Source organism: Ovis canadensis, chromosome X (genome assembly GCF_042477335.2).
Source record: "Ovis canadensis isolate MfBH-ARS-UI-01 breed Bighorn chromosome X, ARS-UI_OviCan_v2, whole genome shotgun sequence".
Lineage (NCBI taxonomy): Eukaryota > Metazoa > Chordata > Mammalia > Artiodactyla > Bovidae > Ovis > Ovis canadensis.
The window spans coordinates 100034991-100057997 of NC_091727.1; the positions used below are offsets into that span (position 1 = coordinate 100034991).

General features: G+C 38.9%; 1 protein-coding gene across 13 annotated transcripts in view; it reads left to right on the forward strand.

Moving 5' to 3' along the window:
* Positions 1 to 23007, forward strand: part of ARHGEF6 (Rac/Cdc42 guanine nucleotide exchange factor 6) — a 117142-nt gene that overhangs the window by 52338 nt on the left and 41797 nt on the right. For all 13 annotated transcript variants that reach the window (XM_070290673.1, XM_070290672.1, XM_070290674.1 and 10 more), the window contains 3 exons: positions 10298 to 10392; positions 13467 to 13562; positions 15365 to 15487. In XM_070290673.1, coding sequence (XP_070146774.1) covers positions 10298 to 10392; positions 13467 to 13562; positions 15365 to 15487 — 314 coding nt within the window. The remainder of the gene's footprint in view (positions 1 to 10297; positions 10393 to 13466; positions 13563 to 15364; positions 15488 to 23007) is intronic.

Genomic DNA, 23007 nt, shown 5'->3' on the forward strand with positions numbered 1-23007 from the left:
AGGAGGCTTTTGCTCCTCCTGACTTTGGTTCCTTCATTGTCCTAAAAATTCACTGTCATTTGTTAAACGTCTCTCACCATTGAACAAAAGCATATCGTTTTCTATGAGTTATTTTTCTAATAATCTTCTGCTCAGTGGCTCTCTTTGCCTATTGTAAGTTGATGTTATGTGCCAGGAGGGATTAAAAATAAAGAAGAATAGCAACAAAAGAAAATGGTGACTATGTGAGGTGATGGATATGTTAATTAGCTTGATCGTGGTGATCATTTCACAATGTGTGCATACATCAAAATGTCAAGTAAGATATCTTGAATAATATAATTTTTATTTGTCAATTAGATCGCAATAAAACTGAAAAAAAAGAAAAGAAAGAGGAAATTATGTAGCTTAGTTGTCAGGCTTCCTTTGCATGCAGCGCTTAGGTCTTGGCATCCATGGTCTCACTGGGAAGACATGACTGATGTGGTGTAAGCCACATGGCAGGCAATGATGTCAAGTGACAAACTGTCCTAAGATGAGTTGCTCCAGATGTGGTTGGGAAATCTTTTGCATTTGAAAGCCCCCAGGGAGACCATTAAAACTGTAGATATCTGGGATCCACATCTGGCTTGTTACATCAGAGTCTTTGGCCACAGGTCCTAGTAAACAGCATTTTTAAACAGTTCCCTCAGCTGCCTTCTCTCCATTCCTCACAGGTGATTCTGATACTCACTAAACTAAAATTCAGAAATCAATAAAGGAAAATATTGGATTTCCTAGGTGTATCAGTGATAAAGAATCTGCCTGCCAGTGCAGGAGATACAGGAGACACGAGTTCGATCTATGGGTCGGGAAGATCCCCTGGAGAAGGGAATGACAACCCACTCCCATATTCTTGCTTGGACAATTCCATGGACAGAGGAGCCTGGCAGGTTATAGTCCATGGGGTCACAGAGAGTCAGACATGAATTAGCAACTAAACAACAACAGCAACAGGAAAAAGTTGAATGGCAGAGAGGGTTGAGGGCATGTTAGGGCTTAGATAAGCAGAGAAGAGCTGGAAGGGGAGTCAGGCAGGGAGAACCATGTGAGCATATTCATCCCGGCAAGAATGTGTGTGCCTACAACCTGTCCCTGCAGAAGGGACTGCATTCTCTTCCATTCCCATTAAAATGTCTCTCAGAAGGTGAAATTCCTTATTTATTGCAACAAGTGCGGCCCACTGTAAGAATGTGGTCCTTTGTGCTGCCACAAATAGGCCAGGCTCACAGTAATTCTGATACAAGTACCCCTCAAAGATATTGCAGGTTTGATTCCATGAGTGCTCAGTTGCTCAGTCATGTCTGACTCTTTGTGACCCCATGGACTGTAGCCCGCCAGGCTCCTCCGTCCATAGGATTTCCCAGGCAAGAATACTGGAGTGGGTTGCCATTCCAGTTGCCATTACTGGAGTGGGTTCCATTCTCCAGGGGATCTGCCCAACCCGGGGATCGAACTCATGTCTCTTGAGTCTCTTGCTTTGGCAGCAGATTCTTTACCACTAGAGCCACCTGGGAAGGCCCATTTGATTCCAGAGCATTGCAAGAAACTGAGTTACATGAGTTGTTTGGTTTCCCAGTGCATATGAGAGTTATGTTTCCACTTTATTTTTCTTTGAAGTCCTATCCAATTTTTAAATTTTAATTAAAAAATTTTTGACTGTGCTACACAACATGTAGGATGTTAGTTCCCCAACCAGGGATCAAACCCATGCCTCCTGCAGTGGAAGCGTGAAGTCTTAACCACTGGACCTCCAGGGAAGTCCCTGTTTATGCTTTACTGTCATCTATTAAGTGTGCAATGGCATTATGTCTTAAAAAACAATGTACACACCTTAATTAACAAATACTTTATTGTTAAAAATGCTATGATCTAAGCCTTCAGCGAGTTGTTATCTTTCTGTAGTAGTCATATCAAAGATCACCGATCACACGATGAATATAATAATAACGATAAAGTGTAGACTCTTGGGAGAATTACCAAAAGTGACACAGAGACCTGAAGTGAGCAAATGCTGTTGGAAAAATGGCACCAGTAGACTTGCTTGATTCAGGACTGCCATACACCTTCCATTTGTGAAAAAACATGATGTCCGCAAAGTGAAATGAAGCAAAGTGCGATAACACGAGGTTTGCCTGTACTAAACTCTGGAAGTTGCCTCTGTCTGCAACTGTTTATCTGTAGAGATATTTCCCTACAGCCAAGTAGGCAAATATAATAAGTAAGGCCCAGTATTGTTTATTTTTTCTAACTTTCTTCTACTTTATTGTAATGTATAGCAGATGCCTAACCAGTCTGTCTTCAGTGCCTCCATTCAGTAGGAAAGGTGGGAAGATTTTTTTCTCTACCTTTCTAGTGCTTATCTACCCTTCTTAAAAAAAAAAAAAAAAAACCTTTATATTTTAGAGTAGTTTTAGCTTCATGGTGAAATTGATCAAAAGGGAGAGATGTCTTGTATACCCCTGCCCTCACACATGCATAGCCTCCCCCACTATCAGCATGTCCCATCGGAGTGGTATGTTTGTGACAATTGATGAACCTACATTGACACATCATTAGCACCAAAGTCCAGAGTTGACATTGCCATTACTCCTGATGTTGGACATTCTAGGGGTTTGGACAAATGTATAATGACATCTGTCTACCTTTAGAGTGTTGTTCAGGGTAATTTCACTGCCCTAAAATACTTCTGTGCATTCTCTCTTTTTTAAACCACTAATCTAAACTACCATACCCATCTATCCATTTATTCCTTCTCCATATGCCCTATTCTTTTTTGCCTTCTTACTTCCTGTTTGACTCATCCATCTATGTCTTCCACCTGAAGCTGGGGAGATGATGAGAGTTTTCAGAGTCCAATTCTGTTTTGCTGAGTCTGTCAATTACAGGGCATGGTGCTGCTTGTTGTGTGAAAACCAAGGACCTGGAGAAGTGAAACTGACCACTGCACTTGAATGTAAGCAGGTGGCTCTTCTGTCATATAAGCCAAATATGGTATAAATACAAAATGTATTGCCCTTTCCTGTTTCATAGTAGTTTACCAACACAAACTCATTTTTTGTAAGCATCATGATTATCTCAGAATTCCTATAACACAGTGGTTTGGCTTAGATTTAAGTTTTCCTAAGGCCGTTATAGTTTTCCTTTATCATGGGACTTATCTCTATATTCAGCCTTTGTTTCTGCATTTTAGCCCTGTAAAATAATTTCCTCAGACCTATATGATTTGTCCCCTTTGGAAAACAGAGTTATCAAAATGAATTCACTCTAAAGCCTTTCCAGGAAATGGAGGAAATATATTTTACTGGAAAATCAATAGCCTAGGATGAGGTTCAAAAGGCCTCTACCTCTTTTTCTATGGCTTCTAACCATCTGTTTTATTCTGAATTTAGTCAAAGGTTAATTGAGCAAAAGGACGCTCCGTTGTCCTTGTGAAGAAGGAGTCAGGGAAGCAAAGGCAATGTCTGGACAGTCTATTTTAGTATTTGAGTGGATTTCATCTCAATCAGATTGTACTGCTCTGAAGTTGGTTGGCCTGCCAAACTCCCTGCCTTCTGACTCACCACTGAGGCCTTCTGTTTGGGAACACATAGCCTTCTCTGTCTGCTTCCCTTTTTAATCCTTTTACAGTAGATGCCCTGTGGCCTGAAAAATAAAGAACCAGTCTCCAAAGTTCATCAGTTGGTCTATTGAGATTGAGGAAAGCAATAAAAGTCCAAGTGAATTTGGGAAAGAATTTTAGGCATCCACCGGGATGAGCATTTCTACTAATCACACCACAGCAAGGGCAATACTGTTTAGTACATCATCATTCAAACACATTTTGCATTATTTAACGAAGGACTCGTTAACCCTTTGTCAATCTAGCTTGTAAAATCAGCATTTAGTTCAGTTCAGTTCAGTCACTCAGTCGTGTCCGACTCTTTGCCACCCCATGAATTGCAGCACGCCAGGCCTTCCTGTCCATCACCAACTCCCGGAGTTCACCCGAACTCATGTCCATCGAGTCGGTGATGCCACCCAGCCATCTCATTCTCTGTCGTCCCCTTCTCCCCCTGCCCCCAATCCCTCCCAGCATCAGAGTCTTTTCCAGTGAGTCAACTCTGCATGAGGTGGCCAAAGTACTGGAGTTTCAGCTTTAGCATCATTCCTTCCAAAGAACACCCAGGACTGATCTCCTTTAGGATGGACTGGTTGGATCTCCTTGCAGTCCAAGGGACTCTCAAGAGTCTTCTCCCACATCACAGCATGGTTTTGATGCTTCTTCCACATCAAAAGCATCAATTCTTCAGCACTCAGCTTTCTTCACAGTCCAACTCTCACATCCATACATGACCACTGGAAAAACCATAGCCTTGACTAGACGGACCTCTGTTGGCAAAGTAATGTCTCTGCTTTTGAATATGCTGTCTAGGTTAGTCATAACTTTCCTTCCAAGGAGTAAGCGTCTTTTAATTTCATGGCGGCAATCACCATCTGCAGTGATTTTGGACTGGAAAAGGTCAGTTTTCATTCCAGTTCCAAAGAAAGGCAATGCAAAGAATGCTCAAACTACCGCACAATTCCACTCATCTCACACACTAGTAAAGTAATGCTCAAAATTCTCCAAGCCAGGGTTCAGCAATACGTGAACTGTGAACTTTCAGATGTTCAAGCTGGTTTTAGAAAAGGCAGAGGAACCAGAGATCAAATTGCCAACATCCGCTGGATCGTGGCAAAAGGAAGAGAGTTCCAGAAAAACATCTATTTCTGGTTTATTGACTATGCCAAAGCCTTTGACTGTGTGGGTCACAATAAACTGTGGAAAATTCTGAGAGATGGGAATACCAGACCACCTGACCTGCCTCTTGAGAAATCTGTATGCAGCTCAGGAAGCAACAGTTAGAAATGGACATGGAACAACAGACTGGTTCCAAATAGGAAAAGGAGTACATCAAGGCTGTATATTGTCCCCCTGCTTATTTAACTTATATGCAGAGTACATCATGAGAAATGCTGGGCTGGAAGAAGCACAAGCTGGAATCAAGATTGCCGGGAGAAATATCAATAACCTCAGATATGCAGATGAGACCACCTTTACGGCAGAAAGTGAAGAGGAACTGACAAGCCTCTTGATGAAAGTGAAAGAGGAGAGTGAAAAAGTTGGCTTAAAGCTCAACATTCAGAAAACGAAGATCATGGCATCTGGTCCCATCACTTCATGGGAAATAGATGGGGAAAGAGTGGAAACAGTGTCAGACTTTATTTTGTGGGGCTCCAAAATCACTGCAGATGGTGATTGCAGCCATGAAATCAGCATTCAGCCACCCTCAAAACTTGCAACAGTATGAGTTTAGTATATGTTTTCATTCAGCTCTCCAGAACTCAGTCAAAGGCAGTAAGGAGTGTCTGCCTTCCTACTTCTGTTTGTCCTGTATGAGTGATTGCAGCGCAGATAGAACCCTTGGAATACTGCTTTGCTTAGCACACTCCAAAAAACCCATTGGAGCAGGGCAGTTGGCACCTTTCTTGCAAAATCTTAGTCTTTTCTCTTAAGGGAACTTGAGATGATTGCATTTTAAAGGAAGTTGAAATAATAAAACTGTTTGAACAGGGAGAGGGAGGTTGAATTATAGCAACCTTGGAGTTAAAGTAGTGATGTTTAATTGTCTTAAAAAATCACACTTTATGATGTAAATAATGTCTTCAAATTTTCTTATTTAAAAATCCCCTCAGGCAATGATTGTGTTTTGTTTTCTTTTTCGCTTTTTCTTTTTTTCTTTTTTTTAACGAACATTATTATCTGGGTAGTATGACAGTTTCAGACAACGGTGCTTGAAAGCAAGGTTGAGAATTTGAGACAGTACATTACCAGACATGGTCTCTTCAGAAAAATGTGAAGAAAGGAAGTGATAAACTGACTTCATTCTCTCCTGGATATAAGTGGGAAGTCAGGCCACCAGCCTTTTTCTTTCAATAAGAATACTGTAGACAAATAAATATTGCTAAAAAGGAAATCTGTATATGAGTTTTACCTCTTAATAACTGTGGTCCTGTTGAATTCTAGTGCAGCTCTTTACATTTCTAAGAATAAAAAATGAATCCTAGGGCTGAATGTGAGTAAAAGTGATTATTTGATACACTGCAGTGAACAACAGCTCAGCTGGGCAGAGAGGTGTAAGGATGGACAAATTGAGTTTGGAAGGATATTCTACTGGATAAGAACTTGAACTCAGAGAAAAAACAGAAAAATTTCCATTAACAGATGAGAAATTTGTCCTTTGACTTTAAGATAACAGCTATAATGAAATATAATTCACATACCACAAAAGTCACCACTTTAAAGTGTACAATTCACTGATTTTTAGTAAATTAACAGAGTTGTGTTATGATCACCACCATCTTATTTTATAACATTTTCATCACCTCAATAAGAAACCCTGTACCCATTAGTACTCACTCCCTCCAGCCCTTAACAACCACTAATCTACTTTCTGTCTCTCTAGGTTTTCCTTATTCTGGATGTTTCATATAAATTGAATCATACAATCTTTGTTCTTTTGTGTCTGGCTTCTTCCTTAGCATAACATTTTCAAGGTTCATCCACGTTGTGTCTTAGTAACTCATTGCTTTTTTTGATTGATTAATTTTCCATTGTATGGATATAATAGGTTTTGTGTATCCATCCATCACCTAATGGACCTTTGGGTTATTATTTATAATGCTGTTGTGAAAATCGATGTGCAAATATTTACATAGACATATTTTTTCATTTTTTCTAGTAATGGATTACTGGGTCATATGATAACTCTATGTCTGACTTCTTGAGGAACTGCCGAACTGTTTTCTACAGTAGCTACTTTCCATAGAAAGTTTTTGACTTTCCCACCAGCAATGTATGAAGGTTCCAGTTTCTCCATATCTTCACCAACCCTTTTTGTTTTCTATTTTTTATTTTTATTATAGCCACTCTACTAAGTGTGAAGTAGTATTGTGGTTTTGATTAGCATTTCCCTGGAGAAGGAAATGGCAACCCACTCCAGTATTCTTGCCTGGAGAATTCCAGAGACGGGGGAGCCTGGTGGGCTGCCTTCTATGGGGTCGCACAGAGTCAGACACGACTGAAGCGACTTAGCAGCAGCAGCAGCAGCAGTGGTTAACTATGTTGACTATCTTTTTATGTGCATATTGGCCATTTGTATATCTTCTTTGTGAGATGTCTATTTAAATCCTTTGCCAACTTTTAATTGATTACTTTTATTGTTGAGTTGTAAATTCTGAATAGTAGACCCTTTTCAAATACATGATTTGTAAATATTTTCCCCATTTTGTGGGTTGTCTTTTTCTTGACAATGTCCTTTGCTGAGCTTCCCTGGTGGCTCAGTGGTAAAGAATCCAAAGGAGACACAGGAGACATGGATTTGATCCCTGGGTTGGGAAGATCCCCTGGAGAAGGAAATGGCAACCCACTCCAGTATTCTTTTTATTTTAATTTTTAAAATAAATTTATTCATTTTAATTGGAGGCCAGTTACTTTACAATATTGTAGTGGTTTTGCCATACATTGCCATGAATCCATTCCAGTATTCTTGCCTGAGGAATCCCATGGACAGAGGAGCTGGTGGGCTATAGTCCATGGGGTTGCAAAAGAGTTGGACATGACTTAGCGACTAAACAATGTCCTTTGATACATAAAAGTTTTGAATTTTCATGAATTTCAATTTATCCATCTTTAGTCTCTTGTTGCTTGTGCTTTTGGTGTCATCCAAGAATCCATTGCCAAATCCAAGGTCAGGAAGATTTCCTCTTCTGTTTTCTTCTCAGGGTTTTGTAATTTTAACTCCAGCATCCATTTTGAGTTAATTTTTTAATATGATGTAAAGTTGGAGTGCAAATTCTTTCTTTGCATGTACTTATCCAGTGGTCCCAGCACCACTTTTTAAAAAATATCTCTTTAAAAACTCTATTTTATATTGGGGTAGAGTTTATTAACAGTGTTCGTGTTGTTAGTTTAAGGTGTACAGCAAAGTGAGCCTCCAGCAACTCATCAATTACAGTTCAGGTTTTCCTACCTTGCTTCCCATTCCTGTGGAGGCTTCTCATGATTTTCTGCTCTAGCAATATATGATCTCTATCTGCTTGTCTGTTTCTCTAATTTTGAGTGTATCATTTTTCCCCTGTGACCTCAATTCCCTGACAAATGTAAGCAAAGTTCTTTTTCCCATTTTTTTTAAAGCTATTTGCTTGTTTTTAGGGTGGAGTGATGACTAGCAAATGCCTTAAATGCTGGAGTGGAAACCAGAAGTCCTGTTTCTTCCTTTTTGATGTAGGCAGTCTCCAAACACTATTTTAACTGCATCCTACAAGTTTTTTATGTTGTGTTTGTTTTTTTTTTCCATTCATCTCAAGATGGTTTCTAATTTCCTTTGTTGTGCTTTGACTTCCTATAGGGGGTAGCATTTCTATTCCATTATTGGATTAATTTCACAGCACATTGGTAGGCCCCTAGGTGCACGCTTATTTTTAGAGTAGGCATTCCTTCTTAAGGAACAGATAAACTGAAAATAGACATGAGTGGCTGGCAGGAGGGGCTACAACTTAAGCCCTAACTTTTGAGGCCACCCCATAGCCTAGTCCTTGTTGGCTAGGGGTGATATTGCCCTTTAGGTGACATTTGGCATGGTCTGGGCACATTTTTTATTGTCATACTTGGGTAGGGGGTGGCGTGCAGCTATCTGATGGGTAGATTCCAGTGATGTTGCTAAACATCCTACAGTGCACAGGGCATCCCCTCACAACAAAGAGTAATCTGTTCTGAAATGTCGATAACTGCCATTGAGGAACCTTTCTTTTAACCCTTTAAATTGGAAGGGACTGTTTCCCAACTCACCCAGCACCTCCATGTACAGTGTCTCCCTTACCTCTTCACAATGGTCCCTGAGGTAGGTGAGATGTCACAATCTGAGATGAGGCAAGTGAAACCTTAAAGCTGAAGCAACCTGTTCATTGGTAGCAGAGCCTGGACTACTACCCTTCAGTTCAGTTGTTTCAAAAAAACCCACAGCTACCTGGACCTCCAGGAGGTTTTTCCATTCCACCTTTCAAAAGCAGATCATCATGCACTGTCTTGTGAGTACACATCTGGCATGTTGGTAGGTTAAGGGGCTTCTCCTGGCTAAGAATGCTTCACGTGGTCTTATGAGTCCCCCATTTAATGTCTCCCTCTGCAGATAGAGTAGAAACTCCCTGAGGGCAGGTATAGCCTTTGTCACCACATAGTGAAAGTTGCTCAGTCGTGTCTGACTCTTTGCGACCCCATGGACTGTCCATGGAATTCTCCAGGCAAGAATATTGGAGTGGGGAGCCTTTCCCTTCTCCAGGAGATCTTCCCAACCCAGGGATTGAACCCAGTTCTCCCACATTGCAGGCGGATTCTTTACCAGCTGAGCCACAAGGGAAGCCCTGTCACCACATAGACACTCAGTAAATTTGTGTTGAATGGATTAGAAGATATGAGAGAAAGTACACCAAAATATTAGCTTGGTGGATCTCTAAGAGCTTGGAATGAAGGTTGTAGCTGCCTCCACAAAAGGCTGGGAAATGGGGCATGACTCCAGGGCTGGTGGGGGAAGAGAAACTGTGGACCTATTTATTGATTATTTTGCCTAGAAGATTCTCTTTTGGCTATCATTAATAATACTGGTAAGCATCATTTAATTCCTCACATTTCAGCTTCTTTGTCTCTTTGAAATGTTTATACTAGCACTTCTTACTTTGAATTAAAAAACCAGTTTTAACCCTGTTTAAAAATTCAGTGTCCTCAGATTTTGTCACCTAAAGATCTTCTCAAAAACATCATTTTAAAAAAATCTGTTTTGGTGTTTGATATCAGTTATCATGACATTATCCTGACATTGAATCTCTGTGTCTTGGGGTAGTTGGTCTCAGTCTTCTCAACCATAAAATGGAAATGATGACCCTTTGTTAGCTGAGACTTTTACTGAGGATAAAATAATTTAAAGCACACAAAAGCATTCTGAGCCATGCTATGTAAATGATAGGGCCCCTCCAAATAAAGGTAGTTCTGAAAAAACATGTTTGTGTGAGTTATACAATATAACCAGTTGTCATGCAATTATTAGTTTGCTAGAATGTGTTCAGATTTTGTGTTCCTTACTCACAGTGCTAGCCTGAGTAAATAAGACTTTTCTTTCTTATAATTTGATCAAAAGATCTAAAACTGTATTTTATTTTGGACTTTTCTGACAATTACAATACCTTGATGTTTGTTTCTCCATAGGTGTTACAGAATATCTTGGACACTGAAAAAGATTATGCTAAAGAACTTCAGTCTCTTCTTGTTACTTACTTAAGACCCCTGCAGTCCAATAACAAGTAAGTTTTATATTTTAAACCCCTCACTAAGGAAAGCAAGATAATGTCAGCATATGGAGTCATTACTCTTATGTCAGTGAATAATTGATTTTGCCCTTTAGAAGAATTTCCACAGATCACAGGTTGCCAAGAACATGGTCAAGGCAACAGAAATTATGCAAGATGTTGCTTTTGGAGAGCTTGACTTTCTCTCTCTTCTGGCTGTGGCGGGAATGAGTCGATCTGCTTTTCTGTCTGTCACCATTTTTGTCTTGTCTGTTTTTAAAGGGATATATTTGGTTCTACCTTCCAGAGAAAGGACTTGCTGATGTTTTTATGCAAAAATCACAGACACTGGAAATTCTTCTGCTTGCTGTGACCTTTGCTTGCCAGGGCAGAAACTCTTTCCCATGCTCTGAGAGTGGAAAAAGCGTGGCGTTTTGTGAGTGTTCCTAAGAGCCATTCAAGCCAGTATTTCACCCAGGCCAAAGAGAATGAGAAAGAGATGTTAGGATGTTTTGCACAATCCAATATTCAAACCTTATTCTGGTCGTGGAAATCTGAAGGCCTGAATTGCAAACTTACTTTTCACAAAAGAAAACTGTTGACCACTCATTTTTTTCAGTGCTTGTAGACCTGGCATATGTAACAAATAATGTCCAACTGCATTTGTGTGTTTTTATTTTAATGGATTAAACTTTCCTAGAGATTATGATTTAAGTCAAATAGAAAATTTAGCAGTTGATAAGTAGAGTGGAGGACAAAAACCTCTTCTTTTACTTCAGTTTGAGTATATTTTTGACAAACAATTGCCTAAATTGTTGGCTTCTAGGTTAAATAAGTTTAATGATGTATTTCACTATTTTCTTCCTTTTTCTAAATCATGCTTGCTTAGACATAATATCCTATTAAATTTCCCACTTGGTTATTTTCATGACACTATGGGAATCCTACTTCAGTATGAAAGGATTTTGTATTCCTGTGTTTTTTCAGAGTTTAAATGATCAACAACAAAGTAGCTTTTGTTATTATTTTGTAAAATATGAAGTGCTCTGTGAATCATAGTTCTTAGAGCTGAATGGAACTTCAGTGAATCATTGGGTCTATTGCCCTGGAAGAAATGACTTTCCTCACTGAATAAATAAGAAAACCAAATCCCAGAGAGGCTCACTGCCCTGCCCATCACATGGTCTAGTCAGTGGCCAGACTCAACCCGCTGTGTCTCCTGCCACTGCGTGAAATGTGGGTCTGTGTTCTAGAGGTGACAGGCAGAAGAGGAGAGGGACACTGATGTGTTAAAGCTGACAGCAGAGATGGCAAGATTTCAAATAAAGGAGTGATTGATGAGCGATCAAGAACTAGACAAAGGCAAAGAAAGGAAAAGAGCCAGGGCAGAGGAGGTGAGAGAACCAAGCCCGAACCACACTGTTCCATGGAAATTCAAAATGCACTTGCAGTCACTTCCCATTGGTTCTGCCTTGTAGACCCTGAAATGATTTGAGCAAAGCAGACTATTTACTGTTTAATCCTGAAGGGTCCAGCTAAGTGCTCAGTCAAGTTCCTGCTGCTCTAGGGGAGCAACGGCCAGGAAAGCTGGCTAAATGGTTTCACTTTTGACCCCCATGAGAGGGGTTTTTCAGCTTGTGGTTCAAGAGAGCATCAGAGTGGAGGAACTGGGTGCTTTTTATACTCTAGGGGTTCCTGGTAACATCTGTTTGGGTCTTCCTTTTCTTTGTCAGCAAAAATTACTCTCCTGTAAACCCTCTCCTAGTATTATTATATTAAGGAGAAATAACGTGTGGCAGACACTGGCCTTTTAAGTCAATCTTCAGAAAAGTTTTCTGTCAAAAAGTGGTTAAGAGCATTTACTCTGGAGCTAGAATGTTTGAGTTCAACTTCTGGCTTCACCATTCACTGGCTTTGTGACTTTGGCTGATTTGCTTAACCTCTCTGTGTGGGGGTTTCCTTATGTGTAAAATGGAGACAGCAATAGTATCTATCTCATAAAGTCATTTTAAGGTTAAGACAAGTTGTTATTTGTAAAATGCTTACCTCAGTGTTAAGCGCTATACTAGTGTTGGCTCCTTTTTTTTTTTTTTCCCGGTAGGAGAAGAAAAGATGGGAGAATTCTTAGTACAGAGGTGATGGATAAAATTGTTCAGTTTGTCTTTGTCTGATTCCATCCCATTCCAAAAACAAACACACACATCAGTACTATTTCTTCCCTCCTACTTCCTCTCCACATTTCCCTGAGTTGATTTACAAGCCTTTTAATTTAAGAGAAGCTGGATTTTGCTCTTTTTCCTTGTGCCTTATATGGCATATATAATATCTTCCAATTACTGTCCCAGCTCCTCTAGGGAAGAGAATTCAAAAGTTTTTACACTTATTCCCAACTGTGATGTATTCTACCTACTTTAGATTCTTATTTATTTTTTATTGAGATACAGTTGACATGTAAACATTATATTAGTTCAGATGTGCAGTGTAATGATTCAGTATTTGTATATATTGTGACATAATCACTACAGTAAATCTAGTTAACATTTATCATCACACATAGTTACACAATTTTTTTCTTGTGATGAGGACTTTTAAGACCTACTCTCTCAGAAACTTTCCAATATGCAGTACAGTATTATTGACTATGGTCACCATGCCGTACATTCCATCCCTATGCCTTCCTTATTTTATAACTAGAAGCTTGAACCTTTTGACCACCATAATCCATTCCACCCACCCCCTCTCCCCACCTTTGGCAACCACCAATCTGTTCTCTGTCAATGCTCAGATGTTAAGCACTTGTTACTCATTTACTCCTTGCTTTGTAAAATACCTAATGTCCCTTGTAAACACTCATTTTCTTTAGGATCATTATTCTTGTTATAGAAAAGGAAACCAAGAAAGAAGTTTTAGAAAGTTGCTTAAGACCACAGAGTTGGTGTCAATTCAGAAGCAAAAGTTAAAATATAAGAATTGCTTCTTTTGTCCCATTTGCCAGTTACTAGCAAACTATCACCTAACCAGACTAGAGAGAGATAGCTGATGTCATCCCCAAGTTCTCTTCACTGAAGCTGCATATATATATTTTTCAGTCTGAGTACTGTGGAGTTTACATCTTTATTGGGAAACTTTGAGGAAGTATGTACATTTCAACAGACGCTCTGCCAAGCCTTGGAAGAATGTTCAAAGTAAGTGTCTCACATTGCCATTAAGATAGCTAGCAACATTGGGTTTTTTAATGTGCATTTTGTTTTCTTTTGACTGTTGTCTTAGATATGGGCACTTTGTATTTATACATTTATACATTTATTACAACTTTAGTAAATTGCCCCAATACAGAGAAAATCTGGACTTCCCTGATGGCTCAGTGATAAAGAATCTGCCTGCACAGCAGGAGATGGGGGTACAATCCCTGGGTCAGGAAGAGCCCCTGGAGAAGGAAATGGCAGCCCACTCCAGTATTCTTGCTTGGGAAATCCCACGGACAGAGGAGCCTGGCAGGCTACATACAGTCCATGGGGTCACAAAACAGTTGGACATGACTGAGCAGCTATACAACAACAACAGAGAAAATTCACTAGGTGGTGGTATTCACAGTGTCAGACCACTAGTTGAGTATCAGTGTTCTACATCTAGTCAATTACTTCTGGCTCTATTTAAAAATTATATTGACAAATAAGGTCTAAATTGACTATGGATATTAGATGATAATTCGTACATAGCAAATTACTTTTCCAAGTAATGCCTTTATGTGAAGCACAATACATCACTGAAGTCTAGCTAGATCATTGAGGTGTTCAACTTCATACTGCAGAGTGAACTGTGATGATCATCAGGCAATTTACTTCTGGGGCAAGATTAGTTGTCCACGTGGTGGATCTCAGACATTGGTGACTTTTGTTGTCTATAGGGAACTTGGGGGCAATTGCCTGTTTCTTGAACTTAGTGAAGCACAAGTGGTTGTCCGCAGAGGAAGCTGGTGAGAGCCCTCCCAAGGAGACCTCAAGAGCCACTCCAAATGCTGATAGGGATCCAGATGATTGGTATGGAAAGATGGTGACTAAGAGCAGATTGCAATCTAGATTTGTCATCTTTGTTTTCCATTTTATAGAGAAATACATAGAAGAGTCCAAAGAATAAGCCAAAATTATTATAATCAATATCTCTGAGTGGTGGAGTTCCAAGTAATTTTTTTCTTGTGCTTTTCTGAGTTTTTTGCAAATTAAGATAGGTGACTTGTAATTTTAGACATCTGGGTGTCACCTTGCCTAGCAACTGCCACCAAGACTACATAACACTTCTTTGTGATGTGTCATTTCTGGATTCAGTTAGTTTTGTCTGTGCTTGAAGTGAAGTGAAGTGAAAGTTGCTCTGTCACGTCCGACTCTTTGTGACCCAATGGACTATACAGTCCATGGAATTCTCTAGGCCAGAAGACTGGAGTGAGTAGCTGTTCCTTTCTCCAGGGGATCTTCCCAACCCAGGGATCGAACCCAGGTCTCCCACATTGCAGGTGGATTCTTTACCAGCTGAGCCACCAGGAAAGCTCAAGAATACTGGAGTGGGTAGCCTATCCCTTCTCCAGGGGATCTTCCCAACCCAGGGATCAAACCAGGGTCTCCTGCATTGCAGGCAGATTTTTTTTTACTAACTAAACTATCTGTACTTGAACTTCATGTAAATTAATCAAGAGTATTTTTAGTGTATCTGACTAAATTTGAATATCATAATTTGAATAAGCATCTTAGAACCCCTATTAATGCAAAATAAGTATCTGATTCTATGTATTGGAGCTATGTTTGGTGGCTGGGGTTTAAAGCAGTGGCCAAGAACTTGCATTTCATAGATAAAATGGTTATAATATAGAAGTTTCTTTTTAACTTTGGCAAAAGAATTCAAAAGGTTTGCATGTTGCCAGGTTTAGCAGAAATCATCTTCCTTTATCTTATTTTCTCTATTACATTGTGTGTTCCACTTGTTTTACTTACAGGTTTCCAGAAAACCAACACAAAGTAGGTGGTTGTCTTCTGAGCCTCATGCCTCATTTTAAATCTATGTATCTGGCGTATTGTGCAAATCATCCTTCAGCTGTAAATGTGCTCACCCAGCACAGGTAAATTATTAACATTTCCCCCCAAAAGCTATTTTGCAATGATACCCTTTCCTCAGACTACCTATTTGGAAATCTAGAGTCTCCCTCTGAACTCTTGATTATCCCTGTTCATACCAGAAATTGATTCATTGTTATATGGTTTTATTGCCCATTCATGTAACAAGTAATTTATTGAGCACCTACGATGTGCAAAGTCCTATAGTAGCTGATGGGGATCCAGTTGTGAACAAGGAAGAGAAGGTCCCTTCCCTCATGGAGCGTAGACTCTTGAGAGAAATAGACATGAAATTATGTGTCATGTACTTTAAGCAAAGATCTCTGATTATAATTATACACGAATATAAGCTTTTGGATTCATGGAGAACAGCAGAACACTGTCTCCTTTAAGAGTCCTTGCAAGGGATCCAGCTGAGCTCACGTCTCTCCTGCCCTTCCTTACGCTCTGACAACTCATCCTTGACACATTCACTGATATAGTCATCGGGACCAGGATTCTGTAGGATAGACTTGAAGACAGTTTTGACTTTGAAACTGTGTGCTAGAAATCCAGGTGGGAAAATAGGAAGAACAACACATAGAGGCTCTTACGAGTGAACTCAGAGTCTAGATTCAGACCAACATGATTCTGGAGGCTGCTATAGACAGAAAAGACTTTTCTCTTAATTTGACTTGAACTCCCAGAGCCAGGCTGGAACACTAGTTGACACCAACCCTCAGAAAGTGATGGAAACTTTGGTTTTGTCCTATTTTGTGAGGGGCTTGATTGGCTTTATGAGGGCATTTTGAAGGTAGAATTCAGTAGGTCCTCCTTGGAGGTCAGTTTTACTTCCCTGATGAAAGTTGTGAATTTTTATGAAATAACAAATATGGACGTTGGAGTTTAAAGAAAGAGAAGCCATGACTCTCGATTATTTAGGCAAGTGGCTCAACTGCTTAGAGCTAATAATAACACTGACAATGTGCCAAGCGCATGATGTAAAAGCCTATGATAGAGTTACTATTATTACCATCTCTGCTTTACAGATAAGACATTGGAAGGTTAAGTAATCTGCCCAAGTACTCATAACTGTTAAGTGGTTGAGCCAGAATTAGAATCCAGGTCTGTCAGACTTCTACAAAAATGTCTTTATGGAGGCATATGTTTCACCTACAAAGAGAATACTCTGAATGCAAATTTAAAGGATTATCATAAAATGAACACTTATGTACTTAAGAAATAAAATGTTGCCATTTCCTTTTTAATATAACAGCTTTATTGAGATATAATTCACATACTTTACAATTCACCCATTTAAAGTGTTAAATTAATGTAAGTAAATTCAGAGCTATGCAACCATCACCATGATCAATATTAGAAGATTTTCATCATTCTCCAAACAAATCCATATTCATTAGCAGGGAGTCTCTATTGCCAGACCATGGCAACCACTGAAATACTTTAGGTCACTATAGATTTGCTTATTCTGAACATTTCATATAAGTGAAATGACACAACATATGGCCTTTTGTGTCTGGCTTCCTTCACTCAGCATGTTTTCAAGGTTCATCAGTGCTGTTGCACTTATCAGTACACTGCTTTTTAAATTGTCATATAATGACAAGCATTCCATTGTATGAATACCACATATTGTTCTTCCATTCACCAGCTTGTGGACGTATGGATTGTGAATGGTGTTATTATGAAGGTTCATGTACAAGTCTTTGTGTGAACATGTTTTCATTTCTTTTGGGTAGATACCTAAGAGTGAAATTGGTGGGTCATACAGTAACTCTGTTTTACTTTTAGAGGAACTGTGAGACTTTTCCAAGTGGCTGCACCAATTTATATTCCTACTAATAATTTATGAGGGTTCCACTTTCTCCACATCCTCACCAACATTTGTTATCATTAGTCTTTTTGACTATAGATTATAGCCTTCCTAAAAGGTATGAAATGATACCTTATTGTGATATTGATTTGCATTTCCCTAATGACTTGTGATGTTGAACCTCTTTCATGTGCTTATTGGCACTTGGTGCACCTTCATTTGGGGAAATGTCTATTCAGATCCTTCACCTGTTGTTAAATTGGGTTACTTGTCTCGTTATTGAGATATGATTAACATACCATAAATTCACCATTTAAAAATGTACAACTCAGTGGTTGCTTATATATTATTTTGTGCAACCATCATCTCTATTTAGGTCCAGAGTATTTCCATCACCCTCAAAAGAAACCCCTTACTAGTAGCAGTCACCCTCCATTTCTCTAAGGGCTAATGATATTTCCTGTGCTTCTTGGCTATTTTAATATCTTCTGTGGAAATGCGTCTACTCAAATCGTTTGTCCATTTTTTATGTGAGTTAATTCATCTTTTCATTTTTGAGTGGCAACATTTCTTTGTACATTCCTCTTTATATACTCTTATCCAATGTGTGATTTGCAAAAAAATTTCTCCCATTTTGTGGGTTTTCTTTTTACTCACTTGATGGTATCTTTTGAAGCACAAAAAATTTTATTTTGTTTAATTTTGATGATGTCCGATACATCTATTTTATCTACTTTGCTTATATTTTGGTGTTGTATCCAAAAAACTATTGCCTAATCTAGGCTATGAAGATACACCTTTCTAAGAATTCTATAGTATTAGCTCTTTAATCCTTTTTTGAGCTAATTTTTACATATGATGTGAGGTAGAAGTCCAATTTCATTTTTTTGTATGTGGATAAGAAAGTAGAGAAGACCACTAGACTATTCAGGTATGACCTAAATCAAATCCCTTATGATTATACAGTGGAAGTGACAAATAGATTCAAGGAATTAGATCTTAGATTAGAATTAGATAGAGTGCATGAAGAACTATGGATGGAGGTTCGTGACATTGTACAGGAGGCAGTGATCAAGACCATCCCCAAGAAAAAGAAATGCGAAAGGCAAAATGGTTGTCTGAGGAGGCCTTACAAATAGCTGTGAAAAGAAGAGAAGCAAAAGGCAAAGGAGAAAAGGAAAGACATATCCATCTGAATGCAGAGTTCCAAAGAATAGCAAGGAGAGATAAGAAAGCCTTCTTCAGTGATCAGTGCAAAGAAATAGAGGAAAACAATAGAATGGGAAAGACTAGAGATCTCTTCAAGAAAATTAGAGATAGCAAGGGAACATGTCATGCAAAGATGCGCTCAATAAAGGACAGAAATGATATGGACCTAACAGAAACAGAAGATATTAAGAAGCGGTGGCAAGAATACACGGAAGAGTTATACAAAAAATATCTTCACGACCCAGATAATCATGATGGTGTGATCACTCACCTAGAGCCAGACATCCTGGAATGCAAAGTCAAGTGGGCCTTAGAAAGCATCACTACAAACAAAGCTAGTGGAGGAAAAAGATGATGTTAAAGTGCTGCACTCAATATGCCGGCAAATTTGGAAAACTCAGCAGTGGCCACAGGACTAGAAAAGGTCAATTTTCATTCCAATCCCAAAGAAAGGCAATGCCAAAGAATGCTCAAACTACTGCACAATTGCATTCATCTCACATGCTAGCAAAGTAATGCTCAAAATTCTCCAAGCCAGACTTCGACAGTACATGAACCGTGAACTTTCAGATGTTCAAGCTGGTTTTAAAAAAGGCAGAGGAACCAGAGATCAAATTGCCGACATCCGCTTGATCATCAAAAAAGCAAGAGTTCCAGAAAAACATCTACTTCTGCTTTATTAACTATACCAAAGCCTTTGACTGTGTGGATCTCAACAAACTGTGGAAAATTCTTAAAGAGACAGAAATACCAGACCAACTGACCTGCCTCCTAAGAAATCTGTATGCAGATCAAGAAGCAACAGTTAGAACTAGACATGGAACAACAGACTGGTTCCAAATCGGGAAAGGAGTACATCAAGGCTGTATATTGTCACCCTGCTTATAGTGCATCATGAGAAATGCTGGACTGGATGAAGCACAGTTGGAAGGAAGATTGCTGGGAGAAATATCAGTAATGACACCACCCTTATGGCGGAAAGCAAAGAACTAAAGAGCCTCTTGATGAAAGTGAAAGAGCAAAGTGAAAAAGTTGGCTTAAAACTCAATATTCAGAAAACGAAGATCATGGCATCCGGTCCCATCAATTCATGGCAAATTGATGGGGAAACGATGGAAACAGTGACAAGACTTTATTTTGGGGGGCTCCAAAATCACTGCAGATGGTGACTGCAGCCATGAAATTAAAAGACACCTGCTCCTTGGAAGAAAAGTTATGACCAACCTAGACAGCTTATTAAAAAGCAGAGACATTACTTTGCCAAAAAAGGTCCATCTTGTCAAAGCTATGGTTTTTCCAGTAGTCATGTATGGATGTGAGAGTTGGACTTATAAAGAAAGCTGAGTGGTGGAAGAATTGATGCTTTTGAACTGTGGTGTTGGAGAAGAATCTTGAGAGTCCCTTGGACTGCAAGGAGATCCAACCAGTTCATCCTAAAGGAAATCAGTCCTGAATATTCATGGTAAGGACTGATGCTGAAGCTGAAACTCCAATCCTTTGGCCACCTGATGCGAAGAACTGACTCATTGGAAAAGATCGTAATGCTGGGAAAGATTGAAGGTGGGAGGAGAAGGGGACAACAGAGGATGAGATGGTTGGATGGCATCACTGACTCAATGGACATGAGTTTGAGTAAACTCCGGGAGTTGGTGATGGACAGGGAAGCCTAGTGTGCTGCAGTCCATGGGGTTGCAAAGAGTCAGACACGACTGAGCGACTGAACTGAACTGATCCAATTGTCCCAGCACCATTTGTTGATTTCTATTGTTATAAATCTGTTCCATTGTATTTTATGTCCCAGAATTGGATCTATCTTTGTAAATGTTCATGTGAACTTAAGAATTTGTATTTGCTGTTGTTGAATCAATTTTTCAATAAATGTTGATTAGATCAACTAGATGAATGATACTATTCTTTTCAATTACATCCTTATCAATTTTCGACCTGCTGAATTTACTGATACTGATAGAGGGATGGATTATAATAGCAGAGCCATCTATTTCTCCTTCCAGTTCTATCACTTTCTTTTCCCTGAAGTGTTTTGATGTTCTTTTGTTAGATGCATTTGTGTTAAGGATTGCTTTATCTTGTTGGAGAGATGGCCTTTTTATCTTCATGTAATTCTCTTTCTTTATCCCTGATAATTTTCCATGTTCTGATAATCAGCTTTTTCTGAAATTAACATAGCTAGTCCAGCTATCTTTTGATTACTCTCAATATGTCTTTTTCCATTCCTTTGCTTGTAGTCTGTGTCTTATAGACAATATATAATTGAGTCTTGTTTTTTAATCCACTTTGAGAGTCTCTATCTTTTAACTGGCATATTTAGACCATTCATATTTAAAGTGATTATTATTATAGTTGGATTAATATCTAAAATGTTGTAACTGTTTTCTATTCATTGCACTTGTTCTTTCTTTGCTACCCCCCTTGTACTACCTTCTCTGGTTTTAGTTAAACATTTTGTATGATTTCATTTTCTCTTCTCTTTTAGGAAGAATTTTAGTGATTTCCCTAGAGCTTGAAATATCCATTTACAACTACTCTGACAGCACTTACAACAACTACTCATATAACACTTAACATTTCACTAGTAACTTAGAGTATTATCAGTTCTTCCCCCTCATCTCTTATTGTTCTCATTCATTTCATTTATTCATAATGTAAAATCACTCAATATATTATTGCAATTATTACTTTGAACAGTTCTATTAAAAATAAGAAAAAAAGATTTTATTTTACCTGCATTTATTCTCTGACACTCTTCCTTTTTTATGTAGATCCAAGTTTCCTTCTCTCTGAAATACTTCTCTTAAAAATAGTTGATAGAAAATCTACTGGTGACAATTCCCCTCAGTTTTTGTTTGCCTGAGAAAGTTTTAATTTTGCTTCCACTTTTTTTCCTTCTATTTTTATTGTGTAAAATAAACAAACAACTGTATAACATGAGATCTATCCTCCTAACAAATTTTTAAGTGTACAGAACAACATTGTTAATTATTAGCATAATTTTGTACAGCAGATCTCTAGAATTTTTTCATCTTTTGTAACTGAAACTTTATATCCATTGAAGAGTAACTTCCCCATTTCCCCCTTACCTCAGCTCCTGGAAATCACCATTTTACTTCCTGCTTTTATGAGTTTGACTAATGTAGATACCTTATATAAATGGAATCATGTAATGTATTTCTGTGACTGACTTATTTCACTTAGCATAATGTCCTCAAAGTTCATTTATATTTTCACATATGACAGTATTTCCTTCTGTTTAAAGAGATAGGCATGTACATAGTACATTTCTTTATCCATTCATAATCAATGGACATTTAGGTTGTTTTCACAACTTGGCTATTGTAAATAATGCCTCAGCAAACATGGGAATGCAAATGTCTGAGATTCTTATTTCAATTTATTTGGATAAATACCCAAAAGTTGGATTGCTGGATTAAATAGTAGTTCTATTTTCAGTGTTTTGAGGAATTTCCATACTATTTTCCACTGTGGCTGCACCAATTTATATTCCCACCAACAGTGCACAAAGATTCCAGTTTCTTCACATCTTTGCCAACATTTGTCTTTCTTTCTTTCTTAATTTTAATTATTTATTTATTTTTGGCTGCACTGGGTCTTCATTGCTTTGTGTGGGCCTTCTCTAGTTGCGGCGAGCAGGGACTACTCTCTGGTTGTGGTGCACAGGGTTCTCATAGGGGTGGATTCTTTTGTTGTGGAGCACAGCTCTAGGCATGTGGGCTTCAGTAGTTGTGGCGCACAGGCTCTGGAGCATAGACTCAGTTGTGGTGCTTGTGGTGCCCAGTTGCTTTGCAGCACGTGGAATCCTCCTGGACCAGGGATCAAACCCATGTCCCCCACACTGGCAGGTGAACTCTCATCCACTGCACCACCAGAGTTCTCTTTCCTCATTTATTGATAATGACCATCCTAATCAGATGTGAGGGAATGTCTCATTGTGTGTGTATCTCTGTGTGTGTTTCTACAGTTCTTTACCTGCTGCTGCTGCTAAGTCGCTTCAGTCGTGTCCAACTCTGTGTGACCCCATAGACAGCAGCCCACCAGGCTCCCCCGTCCCTGGGATTCTCCAGGCAAGAACACTGGAGTGGGTTGCCATTTCCTTCTCCAATGCATGCATGCATGCTAAGTCGCTTTAGTCGTGTCTGACTCTGTGCGACCCCATAGATGGCAGCCCACCAGGCTCCTCTGTCCACAGGATTCTCTAGGCAAGAGTACTGGAGTGGGTTGCCATTTCCTTCTCCAGTTCTTTACGTAAATGTATACAATCTTATGTAGTAAGGGTCATGTATCTGTTTTCCTCAAATAAATACTCATGTAATATTTTAATTGAAGTATAGTTGTACAATGTTAATATGTTACAGGTGTACAATATAGTGATACAAAAATTTTAAAGGTTATACTCCATTTATAGTTATTATAAAATATCATCATAGTTCTGATTTGCACTTCCCTAAGGATTAGTGATATTGAACA